General features: G+C 40.7%; 1 protein-coding gene across 2 annotated transcripts in view; it reads left to right on the forward strand.

Moving 5' to 3' along the window:
* Positions 1-21,440, forward strand: part of LOC135549828 (collagen alpha-1(XXII) chain-like) — a 62,859-nt gene that overhangs the window by 5,826 nt on the left and 35,593 nt on the right. Inside the window, exons 4-15 of one of the 2 annotated variants that reach the window (XM_064980157.1) lie at positions 7,218-7,298; positions 11,820-11,931; positions 14,909-15,032; positions 15,479-15,754; positions 16,237-16,317; positions 16,603-16,722; positions 17,348-17,392; positions 17,516-17,578; positions 18,291-18,329; positions 20,408-20,461; positions 20,680-20,733; positions 20,830-20,881. In XM_064980157.1, coding sequence (XP_064836229.1) covers positions 7,218-7,298; positions 11,820-11,931; positions 14,909-15,032; positions 15,479-15,754; positions 16,237-16,317; positions 16,603-16,722; positions 17,348-17,392; positions 17,516-17,578; positions 18,291-18,329; positions 20,408-20,461; positions 20,680-20,733; positions 20,830-20,881 — 1,101 coding nt within the window. The remainder of the gene's footprint in view (positions 1-7,217; positions 7,299-11,819; positions 11,932-14,908; positions 15,033-15,478; positions 15,755-16,236; positions 16,318-16,602; positions 16,723-17,347; positions 17,393-17,515; positions 17,579-18,290; positions 18,330-20,407; positions 20,462-20,679; positions 20,734-20,829; positions 20,882-21,440) is intronic. The other variant, XM_064980158.1, reaches the window with a different exon arrangement.

Below are 21,440 nucleotides of genomic sequence, written 5' to 3' on the forward strand. Positions count from 1 at the left end.
GCGAAAGTCTAAAAGCTGCATGGAAACTATATGCACATTTCCCCCTCAGAAATGTGTTTCCATCCAATTGACTTGTTGCAGATTAAAGGCTGTGCATGATGACGAAGCGCACATAAGAGGAACTTTTGCAGTTAAATTCCCATCTACAAAATAAAAAAATACAAGTTAAATGGGTTTCAATCGCATTTCCAACTCTACTGATGGTTTTGTCACAAAGAATGTTGCGTTATATAGTGAATGTGCTCTCTCTGGTCTTGGCAAGTGCACTGTAGCCAACAGCTCACAGATACAGTGATGGTATAGCCTACATGATGAGATTATTATGGACAAAAAGAGGGAAATCTTTTTCTATTGTTCTGAATGGCAGCCAAGCCTCAATCATCATGTCACCAGAATAAGACCCTGGAGATTTATTTAAAAGGAACATCAAGCTCATCACTTTGCACTTTCACCACCCTGTGAAGTTCAACAAAATTGATTTAATCTGTAGTCTAATAAACTGCATGCTTTCCGGAGTCGTAGCGGGAGGACCACACACAACATAATCACGTGACTCTAATTTTACTTCGATATGATAGTTATGATATCAATATTTACGCTTAAAGATGTTTCCACAGCCATTTTTTTGCATAATTCATTTTATCAACATAAAAATATCCCACCTTGTCTTGCCTATTTTGTTTTGGCAACATTTGGAAAGTTTTCCGACCAATATTCTGTTTCCATCAGGCCTGTCTTTAAATGTTTAATCCGACATGTACTGTACTTCACTCTCATAAAAAGGTTGGATGGAAACCTGGTTGGTATCAATATTATTTACGTGCTACTCAGCTGTACCTGCACCAAAACGTCAGTATTTTCCCTTCATAGCTTGTTCCCCCGCTTCTTTTGAAATGTTGAGCCAATTTGTTTTCAGCACTTTTACTTCCATGACTGATCAAAACTGGTTTTCTCATGGCTCTGTCTTGTCCCTCAGCAACAGACATACAGTATGGTAAACCCCAAAATGCAGATTCAGCTCAACTTGATGAGGACATGCTGCTGTTGCATTGTATGTTACTGCTGGTGTATGAGACCTATGAGATACCACTGGGCCCAAAAAAGTTAAGGGCTCTGCCCTGCATTGCTTCCATTTTAACTCTGAGGTGGATCTTTAAATTATAGCTGTTGGGCCACAAGGAGAGGGAGTGGCTAGCTCTGCAGTGAGCACAGTCTCAGACCTTCAGTTATGGCGGAATCTTAAAACACAGTGACGCACAGCTGTCCTTTCAAAGCTAGCATTGTAACTGTTGGCCAAAATAGGTATGTAGTATTACTCCAACCATCTCTTTACAAACTGAATTAAAGACATCCTATAACCACCAGCAAAGCCTATTTGGTTTACATGTTTGGAAATGTTTAATAAATAAAGGAAAAATCCACACCAAAACTATTTTTTGGTATTTGTTTCATTATTCAGTTGATAATATAGTCTCAAAATGTTTTGCATGTCAGCAATCAAGTTTTCAAGACATGTAACTTTCACAATACAGCATCGTATGATGCAAAATGCATCATAGTGTCTATATTATTGTATTTTATATATATATATATATATATATATATATATATATATATATATATATGTATATACACAGTACCCGTCAAAAGTTTGGACACACCTACTCATTCCAGGGTTTTCTTAATTTTTTTTTCTTTATTATTCAACAAGGTAGAAAATAGTACAAATTAAGAAAAACCCTGAAATGAGTAGGTGTGTCCAAACCTTTGACTGGTACAATAGTGATGACATCAAAACTATGAAATAACACATATGGAATCGTGTAGTAACCCAAAAAGTGTTAAACAAATCAAAAAATATTTTAGATTTTAGATTCTTCAAAGTAGCCACCCTTTGCCTTGATGACAGCTTTGTACACTCTTGGCATTCTCTCAACCAGCTTCACTTGGAATACTTTTCCAACAGTCCTGAAGGAGTTCCCACATATGCTGTGCACTTGTTGGCTGCTTCCTTTACTCTGTGGTCCAACTCATCCCAAACCATCTCAATCGGGTTGAGTTCGGGTGATTGTGGAGACCAGGTCATCTGATGCAGCACTCCATCAGTCCCCTTGGTCAAATAGCCCTTACACAGCCTGGAGGTGTGTTTTGGGTCATTGTCCTGTTGAAAAACCCCAATAATACGCAAAGCAGAATGCGGTGGTAGACATGCTGGTGCCTTAAGTGTGCCTTGAATTCTAAATAAATCACGGACAGTGTCACCAGCAAACTGGTACTGTGTACACAGTTGAAGTAGGAAGTTTACATACACCTTAGCCAAATATGTTTAAACTCAGTTTCTCACAATTCCCTGTCTTAATTCCCTGTCTTAAGTCAGTTAGGATCACCGCTTTATTTTAAGAATGTGAAATGTCAGAATAATAGTAGAGAGAATTATTTATTTCAGCTTTTATTTATTTCATCACATTCCCAGTGGGTCAGAAGTTTACATACATTGAATTAGTATTTGGTAGCATTGCCTTTAAATTCTTTAACTTGGGTCAAATGTTTCAGGTAGCCTTCCACAAGCTTCCCACAATAAATTGGATGAATTTTGTCCCATTCCTCCTGACAGAGCAGGTGTAACTGAGTCTGTAGGCCTCCTTGCTCACACACACTTTTTCAGTTCTGCCCACAAATGTTCAATGGGATTGAGGTCAGGGCTTTGTGATGGCCACTCCAATAACTTGACTTTGTTGTCCTTAAGCCATTTTGCCACAACTATGGAAGTATGCTTGGGGTGTATTGTCCATTTGGAAGACCCATATGTGACCAAGCTTTAACTTCCCGTCTGATGTCTTGAGATGTTGCTTCAATATATCCCCATAAATATTCCTACCTCATGATGCCATCTATTTTGTGAAGTGCACCAGTTCCTCCTGCAGCAAAGCACTGCCACAACATGATGCTGCCACCCCAGTGCTTCACGGTTGGGATGGTATTCTTCGGTTTGCAAGCCTCCCCCTTTTTCCTCCAAACATAACAATGGTCATTATGGTCAAACAGTTCTATTTTTGTTTCATCAGACCAGAGGACATGTCTCCAAAAAGTACAATCTTTGTCCGCATGTGCAGTTGCAAACCGTAGTTTGGCTTTTTTTATGGCGGGTTTTGGAGCAGTGGTTTCTTCCTTGCTGAGCGGCCTTTCAGGTTATGTTGATATAGGACTCGTTTTACTGTGAATATAGATACTTTTGTACCTGTTTCCTCAAGCATCTTCACAAGATACTTTGCTGTTGTTCTGGGATTGATTCGCATTTTTCGCACCAAAGTACGTTCATCTCTAGGAGACAGAACGCGTCTCCTTCCTGAGCGGTACGACGGCTGCATGGTCCCATGATGTTTATACGTGCGTATTATTGTTTGTACAGATGAACGTGGTACCTTCAGTCATTTGGAAATTGCTCTCAAGGATGAAGCAGACTTGTGGGGGTCTAAATAAAAATTCCGAGGTCTTGGCTGATTTCTTTTGATTTTCCCATGATGTCAAGCACAGAGGCACTGAGTTTGAAGGTAGGCCTTGAAATACATCCACAGGTACACCTTCAATTGACTCAAATGATGTCAATTAGCCTATCAGAAGCTTCTAAAGCCATGACATAGTTTTCTGGAATTTTCCAAGCTGTTTTAGGGCACAGTCAACATATTGTATGTAAACTTCTGACCCACTGGAATTGTGATACAGTGAATTATAAGTGAAATAATCTGAATGTAAACAATTGTTTGAAAAAATAACTTGTGTCATGCACTAAGTAGATTTCCTAACCGACTTGCCAAAACTATAGTCTGTTAACAAGAAATTTGTGGAGTGTTGGAAAAACAAGTTTTAATGACTCCAACCATAGTATATGTAAACATCCGCATTCAAAATTATATATATATATATATATATATATTGAAAATTTGATTGCTGACATCTAAAACATTTTGGGACTATATCAGCAATGGACCAATGAAACAAATACCAAAAGATAGTTTCGGGGTGGAATTTTCCTTTAAAATAAAAGTTTAAAACGTAAAATATAAAAAAAACAAGTAAGGATACAAAAACAAACAATCAAACAACATAAAACACATCACAGAGACACCAAATCAAATGTAGAAATGATTGATTGCTTAATTCCTTTTCTGCCGCAGTACAAAAGCGTATTATGGCAACCAGGCACAAACACTGTGTGACACACTGTAACAGTCTACCAGGGATAAACTGTCTCCCTGAATTTTCGCAGGACATTATGCACTTGACTCTGCAGTTAGAAAGAACAAGGCATGTAAAGAGACGGAGCCATAGTAAAGTAGTAAACCCTCCTTAACTCAACAAAGTCCTTTTTATAGCCGCAATTAAAGAAAATGACAGGGTCTGATAGTGCATGTTCATCAGAGACACAATCTGCTCTGTGGTTTGGGTTTCTGCCTGCTTTACACAAGTTCGCATGCACCACACACGCATGCACACATGTACACACATGCACACACACACTTGAGATTAACAATACATTTGGTTAAGTGCCGTTAATTCTTCTCATGCCAATTTATCATAGCATCACAGTTCAAATGCAATAATGTAAGTTAAAACTGAATTCCCCTGGTCTTAAGAATTTCAATAGTTTCACCTTCAGCACCTTTTAGTGTCAGTGTGTCTGCTCTCCTCTCAGTCGTCATAGCTGACAACTATTTGAGATTTTACTAATAGAGATCAATGGAATGAGAATTGGTGTTTCTAATATGCCTGTTTCTGCACATGAACATCCTACAACAAACCGTGCAGCATTCCACGAAAGTAGAGTGAGATGGGCAAAGAAATGTACAGTACATTTACAGTATACCCCTCTCCAACCAGAGGAGGCTGGTGGGAAGAGCTATAGGAGGCTGGGCTCATTGTAATGACTGGAATGGAATAAATGGAATGAAGTCAAACATATGGGTTCATATGTTTGATATGGATACATGTATTCCGTTCAAGACATTACAATGAGCCCATCCTCCTATAGCTCCTCCCACCAGCCTCCACTGTCTCCAACTGAGCCACTAGCTTCCATCCCAGTTTGAACATCATACAAAGGACTCATCCCATTGTGTTAGCAGCATTGATACATGTTACCCCAGCAACAACACATAGACAAGTCAGGATGGCATCTTCCCTCCTACAAATAAAAAAGACTTCTCTGCCAATGTAAACTAACCCTGAGTGTGGCTGTTGCCTATCCTATCTGTCAACACTGGCATCACTCGGCCATCCCAGGCCTGTGAGGTATGTATGTGTGTGTGAGTCTAAAACTGTCACCGCTGGGAATGGTGCATGCATTGCTCCAGGGGCTTGCGATTCACCCCCTTGGCATTTTTCCTATTTTGTTGCCTTACAACCTGGAATTATTATTATTATTTTTTTAAACATTTGACTTACACAACATGCAAACCAGAAGTAAGACAAAAAAACGGAAAACTTGAACGTGCATAACTATTCACCCCCCCCCCCCAAAGTGAATACTTTGTAGAGCCACCTTTTGCAGCAATTAAAGCTGCAAGTGTCTTGGGGTATGTCTCTACAAGCTTGGCACATCTGGCCACTGGGATTGTTGCCCATTTTTCAAGGCAAAACTGCTCCAGCTCCTTCAAGTTGGATGGTTTCTGCTGGTGTACAGCAATATTTAAGTCATAGCACAGATTCTCAATTGGATTGAGGTCTGGGCTTTGACTAGGCAATTCCAAGACATTTAAATATTTCCGCTTAAACCACTCAAGTGTTGCTTTGTCCTGCTGGAAGGTGAACCTCCGTCCCAGTCTCAAATCTCTGGAAGTCTGAAACAGGTTTCCCTCAAAAATTTCCCTGTATTTAGCGCCATCCATCATTCCTTCAATTCTGACCAGTTTCCCAGTCCCGGCCAATGAAAAACATCCTCACAGCATGATGCAGCCACCATCATGCTTCACTATGGGGATGGTATTCTCGGGGTGATGAGAGGTGTTGGGTTTGCGCCAGACATAGCGTTTTCCGTGATGGCCAAAAAGCTACATTTTTGTCTCATCTGACCAGAGTACCCTGTTCCATATGTTTAGGGACTCTCCCACATACCTTTATGCTTGTTTTTTTCTTCAAGCAATGGCTTTTTCCTGTAAAGCCCAGTTCTGTAGAGTGCACGGCTTAAAGTTATCCTATGGACAGATACTCCCATCTCCGCTGTGGAGTTTTCAGCTCCTTCAGGGTTATCTTTGGTCTCTTTGTTGCCTCTCTGATTAATGCCCTCCTTGCCTGGTCTGTGAGTTTTGGTGGGTGGCTATCTTTTGGGAGGTTTGTTGTGGTGCCATATTCTTTACATTTTTTAATAATGGATTTAATGGTGCTCCTTGGGATGTTCAAAGTTTCTGATATTTTTTATAACCCAACCCTGATCTGTACGTCTCCAAAACTTTGTCCCTGACCTGTTTGGAGAGGTCCTTGGTCTTCATGGTGTAGCTTGCTTGGTGCTGCCCCTTGCTTAGTGGTGTTGCAGACTCTGGGGCCTTTCAGGACAGGTGTATATATACTGAGATCATGTGACAGATCATGTGCCACTTAGATTGCACACAGGTGGACTTTATTTAACTAATTATGTGACTTCTGATGGTAATTGGTTGCACCAGATCTTATTTAGGGGCTTCATAGCTGAGGGGGTGAATAGATATACATGTACCATTTTTTTAAACAAATACTTTTTAAAATTTCACTTCACCAATTTAGACTATTTTGTGTATGTCCATTACATGAAATCCAAATAAAAATCAGTTTAAATTACAGGTTTTAATGCAACAAAATGGGAAAAAAGCCAAGGAGGATGATACTTTTGCAAGGCACTGTACTCCTACTGGAGTATCTACCGATAGTTTCAATGAAGAATCCTGTTTCAATGGGACACGCCCTTCATAACTCCGATCATCTAGTTAAAACTAATGATTCTATTGAATGAAAACAATGTATCTAGGTTTCTAGGATACGTCAAAGATTGCATTCTGTATAAGATAATTTTTTCTCCACACTGTGAACATTGATTCATTGACCTCGTAAATCCAAGTGTGCATTCTTGCAGCTTAAGACAAATGACAAAGTGTTTACTTGAATTACTGTATATGGAAGGCATAAACTGATCAAAATAAGATTCTCCGTTACTCCAATCTAATTCTGCTCTTCTGCTCTCTCCTCAGACGTGCTGTGCCCCAATATGAAGGTCCAACCAGACCGCTTCAAACCCAACAGTACCAGTTATGGATTGGAGGAAGTTCCAGGTAAAAACAGATTTGTTTTCTCCCCTTTTCACTGATAAATGTTTCTGAATGTTTCACATTCATCTAAAAGAATGGTTAGAAGCAAAAGGGCCATGTATCTTTCATCTGACTGCAAGTATCATTGAATCTATCCAATCATGGTGAATAACAACGTCTAAAAATAGGCCCACTACACAAATGCCTGTTTTTCATGAACATTTGTACTAAGACCAGATGGTAAATGAATTGCTAAATTACTTTCTCTACCCTCTCCTCTATCACTTCAGACCTTCCTTCGAGAACACGAAGGGGAAAGTATTTGAACCTAGCCAAAACATACCTATTCATTTATCTGTTTGCTGGGACTAGTTTCCTGTTGTTATAATGTTACAAAAAGTATCAAAGCTTGTCCATGAAGCAGCCTACTTCCCTTGTGTTGAACCACAGACTTTCCATCCAACTACAAGAGAAGGTGGGACGTTTTACTGAATGACAACTATGACAACTTCAAATTGATTATTATGGTCTAGTTCTGTTTTTACTGGTTATATCAAAGCACCTTAGCAGGTTCAAGTTGTTCTTGTGGTCTCTATTTTCAGTGGGTATTTCTATAAAAAATAGTTTCTGAGAAATGTGGAGCAGTATTGCTTAACCAGATAGGTAGGATGTTGTCTTACAGTCTTAAGGGATCAGAGTTCCTGTCTACTGTATGCCTCCCACTCACATTCATCATGCTAAGCGGAAAAACAGACCTGGACCAGGAGGGATGTCTGACTCCTGCTACAGCCTCTTTACCTGGGGAGAGGAAACGGTCAAATCTAGTGTGAAACGCGTACAATATCATGAAAGCAGATCAGAATACAAGTATTGGAGTAATGGCACTGAGATATCTGATCTTAGAGAACATCAAGCAGTGAGAAATGTTAGATTTACAGGCTGTTCAAAATGGTCATTTGCTTCGTAATCTAGCGTGTCAAAGCAGTGTGAATAATTGCAATAACATAGTTTTACTGAGAGAGTTTTACTGCTTAATTATTTTTCCTTTACATTTCCTGAGTGATTTAGGGTCAACTGCCACATCCTAAATCTTTTCACTCAAAAGTCAAGTTTTTTTTACCACCATCTAGTGCAAAAGGCAGAGGAGGCCAATTTCATCTAGCCAAAATAATCATTTTCAAATAAGACTGATTAGCTAAATGAGGTGTTACTGCATGGCTGGAACAAAAGCCTGCACACCTACAAGCCCTTAGCAGATAAGACCCCTGGGGGAGTAGTCTAGGGCATTCGGGGACCGAGTCCTAACTCAGTCATGTGGAGCTACACACTGAAACAGCTTTTCAGCCAAGTTCAGGAAAACCCTATCTGGGGAAGAACAGAGGTTTAACAACGTGGGTCGTAAACCTGTCTGAGAAGCTGAGGCCTTCTGGCAGAGCTGCGTTTGTTTCTGGTGTTTAAAACGACAGTTCCTCCGGGGGTTCCCACTGACAAGACTGGATAAATCACATCCTCTAGTATACACACCAGTTCTAATTATGTGGCTGGGCCTTTACTATAAACTGCAATATAAAGAGGAAGAAATCTGGATAAATCACCAGAACTATGCAGCCAAAGTTGTTTGAAGATGCTTCACATTCACAACTACAATACACGTGTTGTTATAAAGTCCATTTGGATAAAAGTGTCTCTTAAATGGCAAGTATGTTTTATTTCATATACAGTATATTACATTTAGCTGAATTGTTCAGGCAGATCTCAGTGTGGGCTTGATTGATTGGCAGATATGGGTTAATACACACACACACACACACACACACACACACACACACACACACGCACCACTGTATTTGTGGCATTTCTGCGGGAGCGTAAACTAAGTGGAGCCACACCCTTATCCTGGCCTCGCTGATATCAGGCCCACTAGGTTTGTCTGTTAAATAGATGTACTGCCAGAGGACATTAAACTCCACTTGTTTAAAAGGCAGAGGTCTAAAATACACTCCTATTTGCAATTATGTCATTGGTGCTCCAATGGAACAGCTGCGAATGTGTGTGTGTGCGAGTGTGTTTGTGTGTAAGGGTTTCTAGGGTTAGCCATCATATTAATGTGGTTTGTAGAGGACACACCCTTTTAAACAAGAATCAAATCACTATGGCAACGCTAGCAGGGCCCAAGAACCAGGGGCAGGGAGTTTACTAATGCTGCCTGCTATCCATCTGATCTTAGTACTGCAGCCCATGGTCCTGTTGTCCTGTAAATACAGTCTGGCATAATTCACAATAAAAGTGGGTCAAATTGCATTTGCACTGTTTGTTTGACTTAGGACCAGCTTGAATAACCTGCTGTTTCATCCTATGAATGCAGATATCATTCATAAGTTATAGTCTATTATAGCTATGAGTGCTATAGAGAATCACTCTTGAGAGAGTTGAGAGAGTTTTAATCAGGCTACAGTACACGTTTTCTCAGCTAGATTTTAATCACATTTCCCATATGGACATGATTCAGAAGAAATATGCCTTGCGAAAATCAATATGTGATACTTCACATTGTTCAGGGGGCAGTTAAGTTCCATTATGAAGGCGGTAATGTGAGAGTGTTACTGAAGAGTACAGGCAGGTGGCAAAGCACACAGGCTGCAGATACACCATTAGCAGCAACAAACAAGTGACCTACTTCTACTTCATCTCATAGCAAGAAAGTGTGAATTACTCAGACAGTCAGACAGACAGGTCTACTGGTCTGTGGGGTTAGCTGCCCCGCCCCACCCCGCCTAGACAATTATGGTAGGGGAAACACTTTGAGATCAGATGTAATCTGGGTGGGTCGTGGTCAAGGAGGTACCCAACTACCCATAATCTAGCTGTGAGGTTTTTAATAGCTCTGTTTTCTCTTCTGTCATCGTGCTGCACTGTGCAAATATTCTCTGTGCTCTGTGCACTCGTTGAGTCCCGTGGCTTTAAGGACAAGCCAGGCTGTAGCACAGACCTGTAATTTGGATTGGCAGGGGATGCTATATAATCATCGTCCTCCAAAAAGTTATTCTGAACAGCCAGAGACGGCCAATGGGTCGACCTGGCTCTGTGGGGGACGCCAAATGAGTGCAGTGACTGGGGAAGAGAAAGACACAATGCATTCTTTTGATCCGGACAGATGGTAACATCTGAGCGCTGGGCTAGGCTGCCGTGATGGTCGCTTTATAATTACACACAGTGGGGATATCATGGTCGCCAATCAATGGTTCTATGGTTCTCTGCTGACTCTTCTCAATATTTATTCACCAAGTTGGGTCAGACCAGACAACCAATGTCTATCTCTCAACACTCAGATGTAAATGGGTTAGGCATACTGAGTGACTAAAAGGGTTCCTCTCACTCTGATTGATGATAGCACCAGTCAATCTCGCCATTTGTTCAACAGGATTGCTGAATGGTAGGAGACCCTACGTCTAAACCAGTCTGGGAAGTCAAATGGCTACTCTAGCAATCAATTAGTGGGTAACCACAAACTACAGAGAGGATTTCCTTCTGTCAGTAACTTTTCTTTTCTCAGGAGCCTCCCGAGTGGCACAACGGTCTAAGGCACTGCATTTCAGTGCTAGAGGTGTTCCTACAGATCTGGGTTTGATCCCGGGCTGTGTCGCAGCCAGCCGCGACCTGGAGACGAATGAGGTGGCCCACAATTGGCCCAGCGTCATCCGGGTTAGGGGAGGGTTGGGATGTCCTTGTCCCATTGTGTTTTAGCGACTCCTTGTGGCTCTCTCTCTCTCAACCCCCCCCCACAATTATTTTTTAACTGTATCAATCTGACTAGCTAGTAAGGATACACACACGCACATGTATAATATATATATATATATATGTATGTATGTATGTATGTATGTATGTATGTATGTATGTATGTATGTATGTATGTATGTATGTATGTATGTATGTATGTATGTATGTGTGTATGTGTGTATGTGTGTATGTGTATATGTGTATATGTGTATATATGTGTATATGTATGTATATATGTATATATGTATACATGTATGTATACATGTATGTATATATATATATATATGTATATGTATGTATATATATATGTATGTATATATGTATATATGTATATATGTATATATGTATATATGTATATATGTGTGTGTGTGTGTGTGTGTGTGTGTGTGTGTGTGTGTGTGTGTGTGTGTGTGTGTGTGTGTGTGTGTGTGTGTGTGTGTGTGTGTGTGTATATACATATATATATGTGTGTATGTATATATACATATATATATATGTATATATATATGTATATGTATATATATGTATATGTATATATGTATGTATGTGTATATATATATATATATATATATGTGTATATGTATGTCAGTCATTTTCAACCTATAGCTCTTTTTGATGGGATCTAGTGTGTTGCTCTGGCCTTGTCATGATCAGTGCTCCCTCTGTTGGTGAGCAGAAGAAAGTTCTACAAACCACTTCAATGATTTGATTTACTCAGCTACAACTCCAAGCTAATCATGTTATTTTCTGTCCCGTCTGTGGCAGGGTTCGACCTGATGGAATACTTCAAAGTGGAAAACATACTGGGACCAAGGTTTGATGAGGGCCAAAGCTCCTATGTTCGACTAGGGACCATGCCTATTGTACAACAGACAGAGTGAGTGAACAATTCTTTATTTGCTGTGACAAGTAGGGCTACATTTAATTCCCAGGCTGCAGCGTACATTGATTGAGTTGAGTTGAGTTGCTGACAGGTCTTGCATCACAATCTTCCTATCCTAATACAAAGTGAAGACACATTTCAACTGTTTGAGGGCAGTGGAAGTCTAGAACAAAAGTGTCTTTATTGATAACACCAACACGTTTCTACCTTTAGGTTTTACACAGGGAGCCAAATTCCTTACTTTTTTTCCTACTAATTGGTATTTTTACCAATCAGATCAGCTCTTTGACGATGATTGGACACAATTCAGAATTGGGTTGCCTGTGTAAACGCTTTTACAGGCTACATTTTAAAATGGCCTCCAATGGGTTCAGGGGTTATGATACTGATGGTTTTTATGGCTATGGCTTCCAGCACACCGCTTCGGGTATAACATTGCATTTCAACATAACACATTGGGGGTGATGAAACAACAGAGCCCCATTCATTTTCATTGGAGGGAAGTGAAGTGGGTGGGGAACCGTTGGGGAAAGCTGAACTTTATGCAATACTCTGCAATATTGCAACGCTACTGACCAATCTAATCTCACAATAGCTTCCAGACCCTACTGGATTGGCTGTTGATACCTAGCACTACCTAGCTTGCTAGCATCCACATGAGATTATAGCTAGAGTGGCTATCCGAATAACTGTTGTTGACCCCTATAGCATTTTAGCTAAGCTTAACCCTAACCCTTTTCCTAACCTTAACCTGCTGCCTTAATTCTACTAACCTGCTACGTGAAGTTACTTCTGTCTGTAGCTGGGTACGCTTAGCTACAGTTGTCAACAAATCATCAGTCTCGACACACCATCAGTATCATCACACCTATAATAATAGTTTTCATCAACTTCCACTGCTTAAAAAATGGTTAAGGTAAGGGCTAGTGTTAGATTATGGTTAGGGTAAGGGTAGGGTTTAAGGTTAGGGTTTAGTGTAGGGACATCCAAAGGATCCGGCTGGCACTAACTCTTTTTGAATGGCTCTTTATGGTGAATGTTAGGAACCGAATCACATCGGTGAAAGAGCCGTTCATTTGACTACTTGATTTGCATACTGATTTGCATATTTGCATTAAGCATTTTGAGCCATGTGGGAGCCAAATGATGCTATTATTTTATGTGAACAGAGCCAGATGATGCCGCTCACCGAAAAGCACTCGGAATGCCCATCACTACTCAATTCATGCGCACCATGGTTGGAGAGTGAGGTAGTGGCAGTGTTCCCTATTCGCTTTATCCTAATAGACAGGATGAATGCTGCACACACTGCAGATTAAACAGTTGGATTTGTTATGCTATATGTCTTCGAGTAGCTATCAAAGCAACACGTTTTTCTAAATTTACTTGTGAGGGATTTAGGATGCAAATGCCCATTTTGTCTCCTCCTAGGACCCGAGGTGGGCATTCGCCGTCATTTGTTGCTTTTCACAATAAATGGTTGATTGGTGAAGTTGGTTGCCCATTGTACCACCAACAGTTGCTGAATATTGAGGTGACAGGCAGCCTCGGCCTACTTTTTAACCATTCATTGTGAAAGTTGACGGAAATGGCATGAATCCTGCGACATGAGTTTAAATGTATTTGGCTAAGGTGTATGCAAACTTCCGACTTCAACTGTATATACACCAAACAGATATACTGTAGTAAGAATGCCATGTAGGTCTACATATATACACCAAACAGATATACTGTTTTAAGAATGACATGTAGGTCTACATATATACACCAAACAGATATACTGTATTAAGAATGACATGTAGGTCTACATATATACACCAAACAGATATACTGTAGTAAGAATGACATGTAGGTCTACATATATACACCAAACAGATATACTGTTTTAAGAATGACATGTAGGCCTACATATATACACCAAACAGATATACTGTAGTAAGAATGACATGTAGGTCTACATATATACACCAAACAGATATACTGTTTTAAGAATGACATGTAGGTCTACATATATACACCAAACAGATATACTGTAGTAAGAATGACATGTAGGTCTACATATATACACCAAACAGATATACTGTAGTAAGAATGACATGTAGGTCTACATATATACACCAAACAGATATACTGTAGTAAGAATGACATGTAGGTCTACATATATACACCAAACAGATATACTGTATTAAGAATGACATGTAGGTCTACATATATACACCAAACAGATATACTGTTTTAAGAATGACATGTAGGTCTACATATATACACCAAACAGATATACTGTTTTAAGAATGACATGTAGGTCTACATATATACACCAAACAGATATACTGTAGTAAGAATGACATGTAGGTCTACACATATATACACCAAACAGATATACTGTAGTAAGAATGACATGTAGGTCTACACATATATACACCAAACAGATATACTGTAGTAAGAAGGACATGTAGGTCTACATATATACACCAAACAGATATACTGTAGTAAGAATGACATGTAGGTCTACATATATACACCAAACAGATATACTGTAGTAAGAATGACATGTAGGCCTACATATATACACCAAACAGATATACTGTAGTAAGAATGACATGTAGGCCTACATATATACACCAAACAGATATACTGTAGTAAGAATGACATGTAGGTCTACATATATACACCAAACAGATATACTGTTTTAAGAATGACATGTAGGTCTACATATATACACCAAACAGATATACTGTAGTAAGAATGACATGTAGGTCTACATATATACACCAAACAGATATACTGTAGTATGAATGACATGTAGGTCTACACATATACACCAAACAGATATACTGTAGTACGAATGACATGTAGGTCTACAACAGTAGATATACTTCAGTGACCTACTGTACAATCCTGTGATAATGCATTCATGTAGTGTGGATGAGGTGATTGATTGGCAACCCTCTGTGCTGTTGATGTTTTCCAGAGATGTGTTCCCTCAAGGTCTGCCAGATGAATATGCTTTTGTGACGACTTTCAAGTTCAGGAAGACCTCGAGACGAGAGGACTGGTACCTCTGGCAGATCTTTGACAAGTATGGAATTCCACAGGTGGGTTATCATAGTGCTGTGTGTGTGTGCATCATCATATTCCATGCTGAGTCTATTTGATTGCCAGTTGCTGGGCTGGCATGCAGACAGAGAGGCATGATTATTATTTTCCTATCATTGAATATCAGAGAACATGTTACATTTGCCCAGGGGTGCAACTTTGGTTTTCGAATTGGGGGGACATATTATTATAGTTATTTTTTATGCAGTCAGATAAACACTCCGAACAGCCTACCAGACCGCTTGGAGGCATCTGCATGGTCCTAAAGCACACCGTCCCTCGTTTTGTATCACATGCCCAATGATAAAACTGGGGGGGGGATTTCAGAATGTGGGGACATTTCAGAATGTGTGGGGGGGGGGGGATCACATGCATTTGAGAAACCTTTCATTATTATCACATTCAACTTTATTCACTTGATCCTTCCTCTGTCGCTCCTTCCCAGGTGTCTATCCGTCTGGACGGTGAGAACAAGGCAGTGGAATACAATGCAGTGGGGCTGACCAAAGACGCAGTGAGAGCTGTGTTCAAGAACGAGGAGGTGGACAACCTGTTCGACAGGAACTGGCACAAAATTGCCCTGAGCGTCGAGGCCAAGGCTGTGTCTCTCTACCTGGACTGCAAACTCATTCAGACCCTGCCCATCGGGGACAGGGAGGACATTGATATCCACGGGAAGACTGTGATCGGGAAGAGGCTGTACGACAGCGTGCCCATTGATGTGAGGGCTGGGTGTTTTTTATAAGGGTTGAGCTTAAGAGCAGTGGGAAGATCAGGGGAATGGAAGTATGCTACCGTATGTGGTGGTACAACATGGTGGATTAAGGAAATACTCTTTATATTGTATTTCTAGACTACAGATGTGGGATTTTAATTTCATCACTCTTGTTGCTGAGAATTCTTGCACAGCAGGAAATGTACACTTGTAGTGTATTCGAGGTTTAAAAAGGGTCCTAAAGTTTGTAATTTCCACTTTGAAATGTCGGACTTGATTTGATTTGTCCTAAAGAAAAATGTATCAACCCCTACAAAAATGGCAAAAAATTATAATCCAGATAATAATTGTTGCAGGACTAGTTTCCTACTGTAGAAAACTGGCTCAAATTAAGATCCTACATCTGTAGTGTGCATCTTGTGATTCTGTGTTCATTTACTGTACTGTAGCGTACGTTTAGATACATTTGTGACTTTCTGTCCCTGCAGTTTGACCTTCAGAGAATGATCATCTACTGTGACTCCAAACACGCTGAGCTGGAGACCTGCTGTGATCTGCCCACCGGGCCGGTGAGTCAGACAGTCAGACAGACAGACAGACAGGGCACCTGTCTCTGTGGTAGTCCACTCCAGGAGCATGTCTGCCATGTTTCTCATACTCACCTTACAGTGGTAGGCCAATCCAGTGAGTCAACCAATCATCTGTCACTGTGGTGGGCCTGGACCACTCTGCTGGACAGAATGCCTATCATACCTCACTGCTTCCTGAGAGACATCTTTCCTTTTTCACCTTTTCGCTGTTCTGTACAGTTACCTGGCTCACCTTCAAACGGTAACACTGTTTTTTAATTCCAGTGCCCCAAGAAGGTGGTGACGGAGGCCCCTCCCATAGAGATTCCCACCCCCACCCCTGCAAGGGAGGAGCAGCAGAGAGGACCCCAGGCGGTCAATTGCTCATGTCCCGCTGGAGAGAGGGTAAGATCTATTATAAAATGGGGGGTTAAAGACCTGAATGCTGATTGGCTGAAAGCCGTGGTATATGAGACCGTATATCACGGGTATGACAAAACATGTATTTTTACTGTTCTGATTATATTGGTAACCAGTTTCTCAATAGCAATAAGGCACCTTGTGCCTAACAACAGCCCTTAGCCATGGTATATTGGCTATATACCACACCCCCTCCTGCCTTATCACTTAATTATAGGTCATAGCTCCTCTATATCAATGGTCATGTGTTTTACGGTTTCCAAAGATCTGTTTATTTAAAGGAAGTTGTTAACCAGCGCTAGTGCCTATTGCTAACTAGCATAAGGACTGGAAGTCTATGGTATCTGCTAGCATGCTAGCAGATACCCATAGATTTGCAGTCATTGCATTAACCCTAGTTAGCATGGCTCGCAAAACTACCGCTAACTTCCTTTGTACTGGACACAGACATACAAATTGTATTCATCTGACTCAAGGAAAGTAGACATAGGGCCTCACTGACGAAATTCAGAAGTATCCCTTTAATGTTTCACTCACTTGCAAAAGAGATCTTATTTTCAATGTGACTACCTGATGTAATAATGGATCAATAAATGTTCCTTCCTCACAGGGAGAGATCGGTGTACCTGGCGTTGCCGGGCCCAAGGGTGAAAAGGTCATCTAACGCTCCTCCTAAGCTATATCTCATGTGTGATACAACAATATTCCGATTTTGTAGATCTATTTCTCTGGGCTAGTTCTTGTTCTCTGTCGTAATGTCACATGCCTCCTCTTACAGGGTGATACTGGTGCTCTGGGAGCGGCTGGACCTTCTGGCCTCAAGGGAGCCAGAGGAGAAACTGTATGAAAACATTACTGTGAAAATGTCAAACATACTGTCCCATTTACTTATCTGCTATCTTAATTTGATCCTGTTTCTCACAGTAGGGAAATGATCCTGCAGCAACAGGAAATGTGAATTATTATTATAGCATGTAGTTCTGGATGCCAAGGGAAGCCTGCCCCCCACCCCCCACAATATATATATATACAGTGGGGCAAAAAAGTATTTAGTCAGCCACCAATTGTGCAAGTTCTCCCACTTAAAAAGATGAGAGAGGCCTGTAATTTTCATCATAGGTACACTTCAACTATGACAGACAAAATTAGGGGAAAAAAATCCAGAAAATCACATTGGAGGATTTTTTTATGAATTTATTTGCAAATTATGGTGGAAAATAAGTATTTAAGTATTCAATTTGCATTGAAAATTCTCAGCGACAACAGAATATCAAATTAAAATAGCAGATCTGTACGGGCCTGGCATTTGAAAGATAAACAGTCATATTAGAACATAGCTTGTTGACCTCATATTGGAGTGTTTTGTTGTAGTGTGTGAGGTATATGATACAAATCAATCATGTTTAAAGTTCCTGCTAGATGATGTGTTACTCTACATAGATATTAGACTTCCAAGGTTCCGTTATCTTAAATGGCATGCACCTCCTTTATCTTGTCTGCTGTCTTTCTCCAGCCTCGATAATAATTGATCCATGTTGATTGATTATTTGCAGGGCAAAGTAATATCTGTCAAGGGAGACAGAGGTGAGAAGGTAAGGCCATGGTTTTGACAGTTGAAACTCCTCTCGTCATGATAATAATTACTATAACAGTGCATGGGCATCATCATATCCTAACCCTCTTCAACCAAAGATGCCTGTCTCATTGGATCTAACACACACATTTAACAAAGACAGAATTGTATCTCCTAAAGTACAGTGGCACTGTAGAAAAACAGTATTCTTTTTTTCTTCCGGAATACCACACCATTTTTTGGGATTAGGAAAATGGCCGTACATGTCATAGTGAGAATTACAGGACTGTTGGCCACAGAGGAAGTGTAGCACAGAGGACAAGCTCAGAAACATTTCAGTTGAATGCATTAAATTGTACAACTGACTAGGTATCCCCCTTTCCCTTGCCCATGCAGACGCCCTCCTGCTCCGTTAGAAACACACCATTTGGTTCTGTTAAACACACACACACACACACACTGGCGTCGCCCAGTTCAGACTACACTAAATCTGGGTTCAAATAGGAACCCAGATTTAAGAATTTGACTTTTTTTAATAGTTTTGTTTGCTGGAATGAGCTTGCCTGGTAGTTCCAAAACCACACCAATCTGGCACTCCAGCCAGAGAAGTGAAAGGGGTACCTAATCAGTTGCACAACTGAAGGCATTCAACCAAAATGTGTCTTCCGCATTTTACCCAACCCCTCTGAATCAGAGAGGCTCAATCAAGCACTCAAAGTATTTGAAAGTGTTAAATACTTTCTGAACCCAGGTCTAGTGCTGACAGCTGCACCTGTAGCGAGTGTGCTATCATTTCAAAATGCACGCGATATGTAGGCAGTGTAACTTCCCGCCTTGATATCCACAGTGTTAGGACTCAACATCAACAGTCTCAACGTCATGGACTCACTCCAGCCATGTTGACTCACAACACAAGCAGCCACCCTTAGCTAAAAAAAGATGCATGCCTGAATCCTGGCAATTTATTTATTTGTGGACATGATGTGGTGGTGGAATTTCCAGAGCTAGTTGGAGAAGTGCAACACACATCTAATGTCTGAGGAGTTTACTGTTTGAAGGGAATTTCTGCTTCTATACTATTTATTTCTCTGTCGCTGTCTGCAAAACCCTTAGAAATAGAATGACTATTCTATTTCATTCTATTTCTGGAAAATCCATGTTTCTACTATAGGGTTTTTACAATTCTGTTTGTGTTAACTTTACAAACAGAATGCAAAACTTGACGTTAATTAGTACACCCACAGGTGTGGTCAGAATGGACATGCTGGCACATTGACTTGTAGGTGGTAAAAGTGAATTCATCATGCTCGGCTTGCTACTGTAGTAAATACATCCTCAACAGTCTAGACTAGACGATCGTACAAAAGTGTTTTGTGTACAATGTCCTTTCATTATAGGCTGCAATTGGTTGTATGAAGATTGCAATGTTGCAATGCTGCTCTCTTTTGATGAAGACGGGACCTGCGTCAAAGTGATACGAGCTCTTAGAGTAATGAAAGGGTAACATTTTGACTTCTAAAGAAAGTGATTTATGAAGTGAGTCTCAGCGAAGTCTTTCTGCTGGTCGAAGGCTTAGTGGCACTATGTAATTAAACACTCCCACTTTTCTCTTCTAAGACTCTAAATGCTTTGGAGGGATTCCTTGGCACAAAGAATGACATCAGAGCACAAACCAAAACTACAATGTTAAAAGGCTACAAAAATGTTCGAAGCCATTGTTCCTTGAGGAGTTAGGGTTGAGTTTGGCTGTGTGTATGAACTGACCTCTGCGTTTAGAACACTGTGGGTCTTCGAGAAGCGGACCAGACCGCTGTTATAGTTTGGCCCCCAACACCATTGTTCAAAAGTTGTGTACTAACTGTTCGTCCTTGCTTGGTTATGCACAGTGTGTGTATTCTGTTTTGTCCCAAAAGCAGTTTTTATGTTTTTTTTTGTGTGTGTACTACATGTTCTAACAGTAATCTACTAATCCCTGTTCAGGAAGTGAACCCCACCATATTGTCTCACAACACGTCGCCACTGTCAGCATCTGTTACGCCATTACGCCTCGGCATCAGCGGTGTCCAGCCACCCTAACCTCCTCTCCTCTCTCTACAGGGTGATCCCGGGAGACGGGGGACATCCGGCGATGAAGGATCCAAAGGGGAGAAGGTGAGTTGATCCTTAAGAGTTTTGTTCTTATAATGATGCTTTCCCACTTCTGTACCTCTCAGGACATGTCTGTCACAGAGGTGGCTCATTAACTGGCGAGGCTTGACCTACTGCATCTGTTGCCGCTGCTTGTCTGAAAGTTGATTCTACATTAGGTCATGTACAATAGACAGGAATGATATACTTTGTAGATGATTGTGCCTTAAAACCACTTCCAGGGAACCAGTGGAGCGGCAGGTCTTGCTGGGATAGATGGATCGAAAGGAGAAAGAGTATGAGACAACCATCTTACACTAATATTCTCTTACTGTGATTATAATGTAAACCTTTCTGATGAACTTCTGGATCTTTCTGCTTTATTGTGACAGGGTGAATCTGGGCTGGCAGGCGATCAGGGATTACCTGGACCTCTGGGACCAAAGGGGGGTGAACATTTAATTTCTCCTTGTTGATTCCATGCTGGCCTCGGAGAGTGTACAATAGCCAATGCACTTTCATAACTACATGCTGCAATATGCTCTGTGCAAACCCTTTTCTTGTGGTTGACACTGTGTTGGAGGATTTATGGCAGGTTAAGTGAAAGCTTAAAGAATGTAGGCAGCAGAGTTTATATTCGTTCTTTTCCACTCTGATATCAAAGACAGCCTTGTTCTTTGTGTTCTGTGTCTTGGTGGGCGTTTAGACATTTGATGGACAATTACCTCTCTGCTTGCTATTGATTTCCTGTGACCTGGCTGGCTGTCGTCTGCTTACTTCTCTTGTGTGAGAAGCTGGAGAGGGAGGGAGGGGTAAGAGGGGGGGGGGGGGGGGCAAGAAGGAAAGCTAAAGAGAACGTCTCCCTGTTGACAGAACTATGGAAGTTTCAATTGTGTAAGTTTATGTTTTTTAGACTATACACCAGGGAAATGAGTCAAAAGCCTGAACATAGCATGTCCTTGTAACTGAATTCCATGTTAATACGGATACTTTCGTATTGTGG

Source organism: Oncorhynchus masou, chromosome 12, assembly GCF_036934945.1.
Source record: "Oncorhynchus masou masou isolate Uvic2021 chromosome 12, UVic_Omas_1.1, whole genome shotgun sequence".
Lineage (NCBI taxonomy): Eukaryota > Metazoa > Chordata > Actinopteri > Salmoniformes > Salmonidae > Oncorhynchus > Oncorhynchus masou.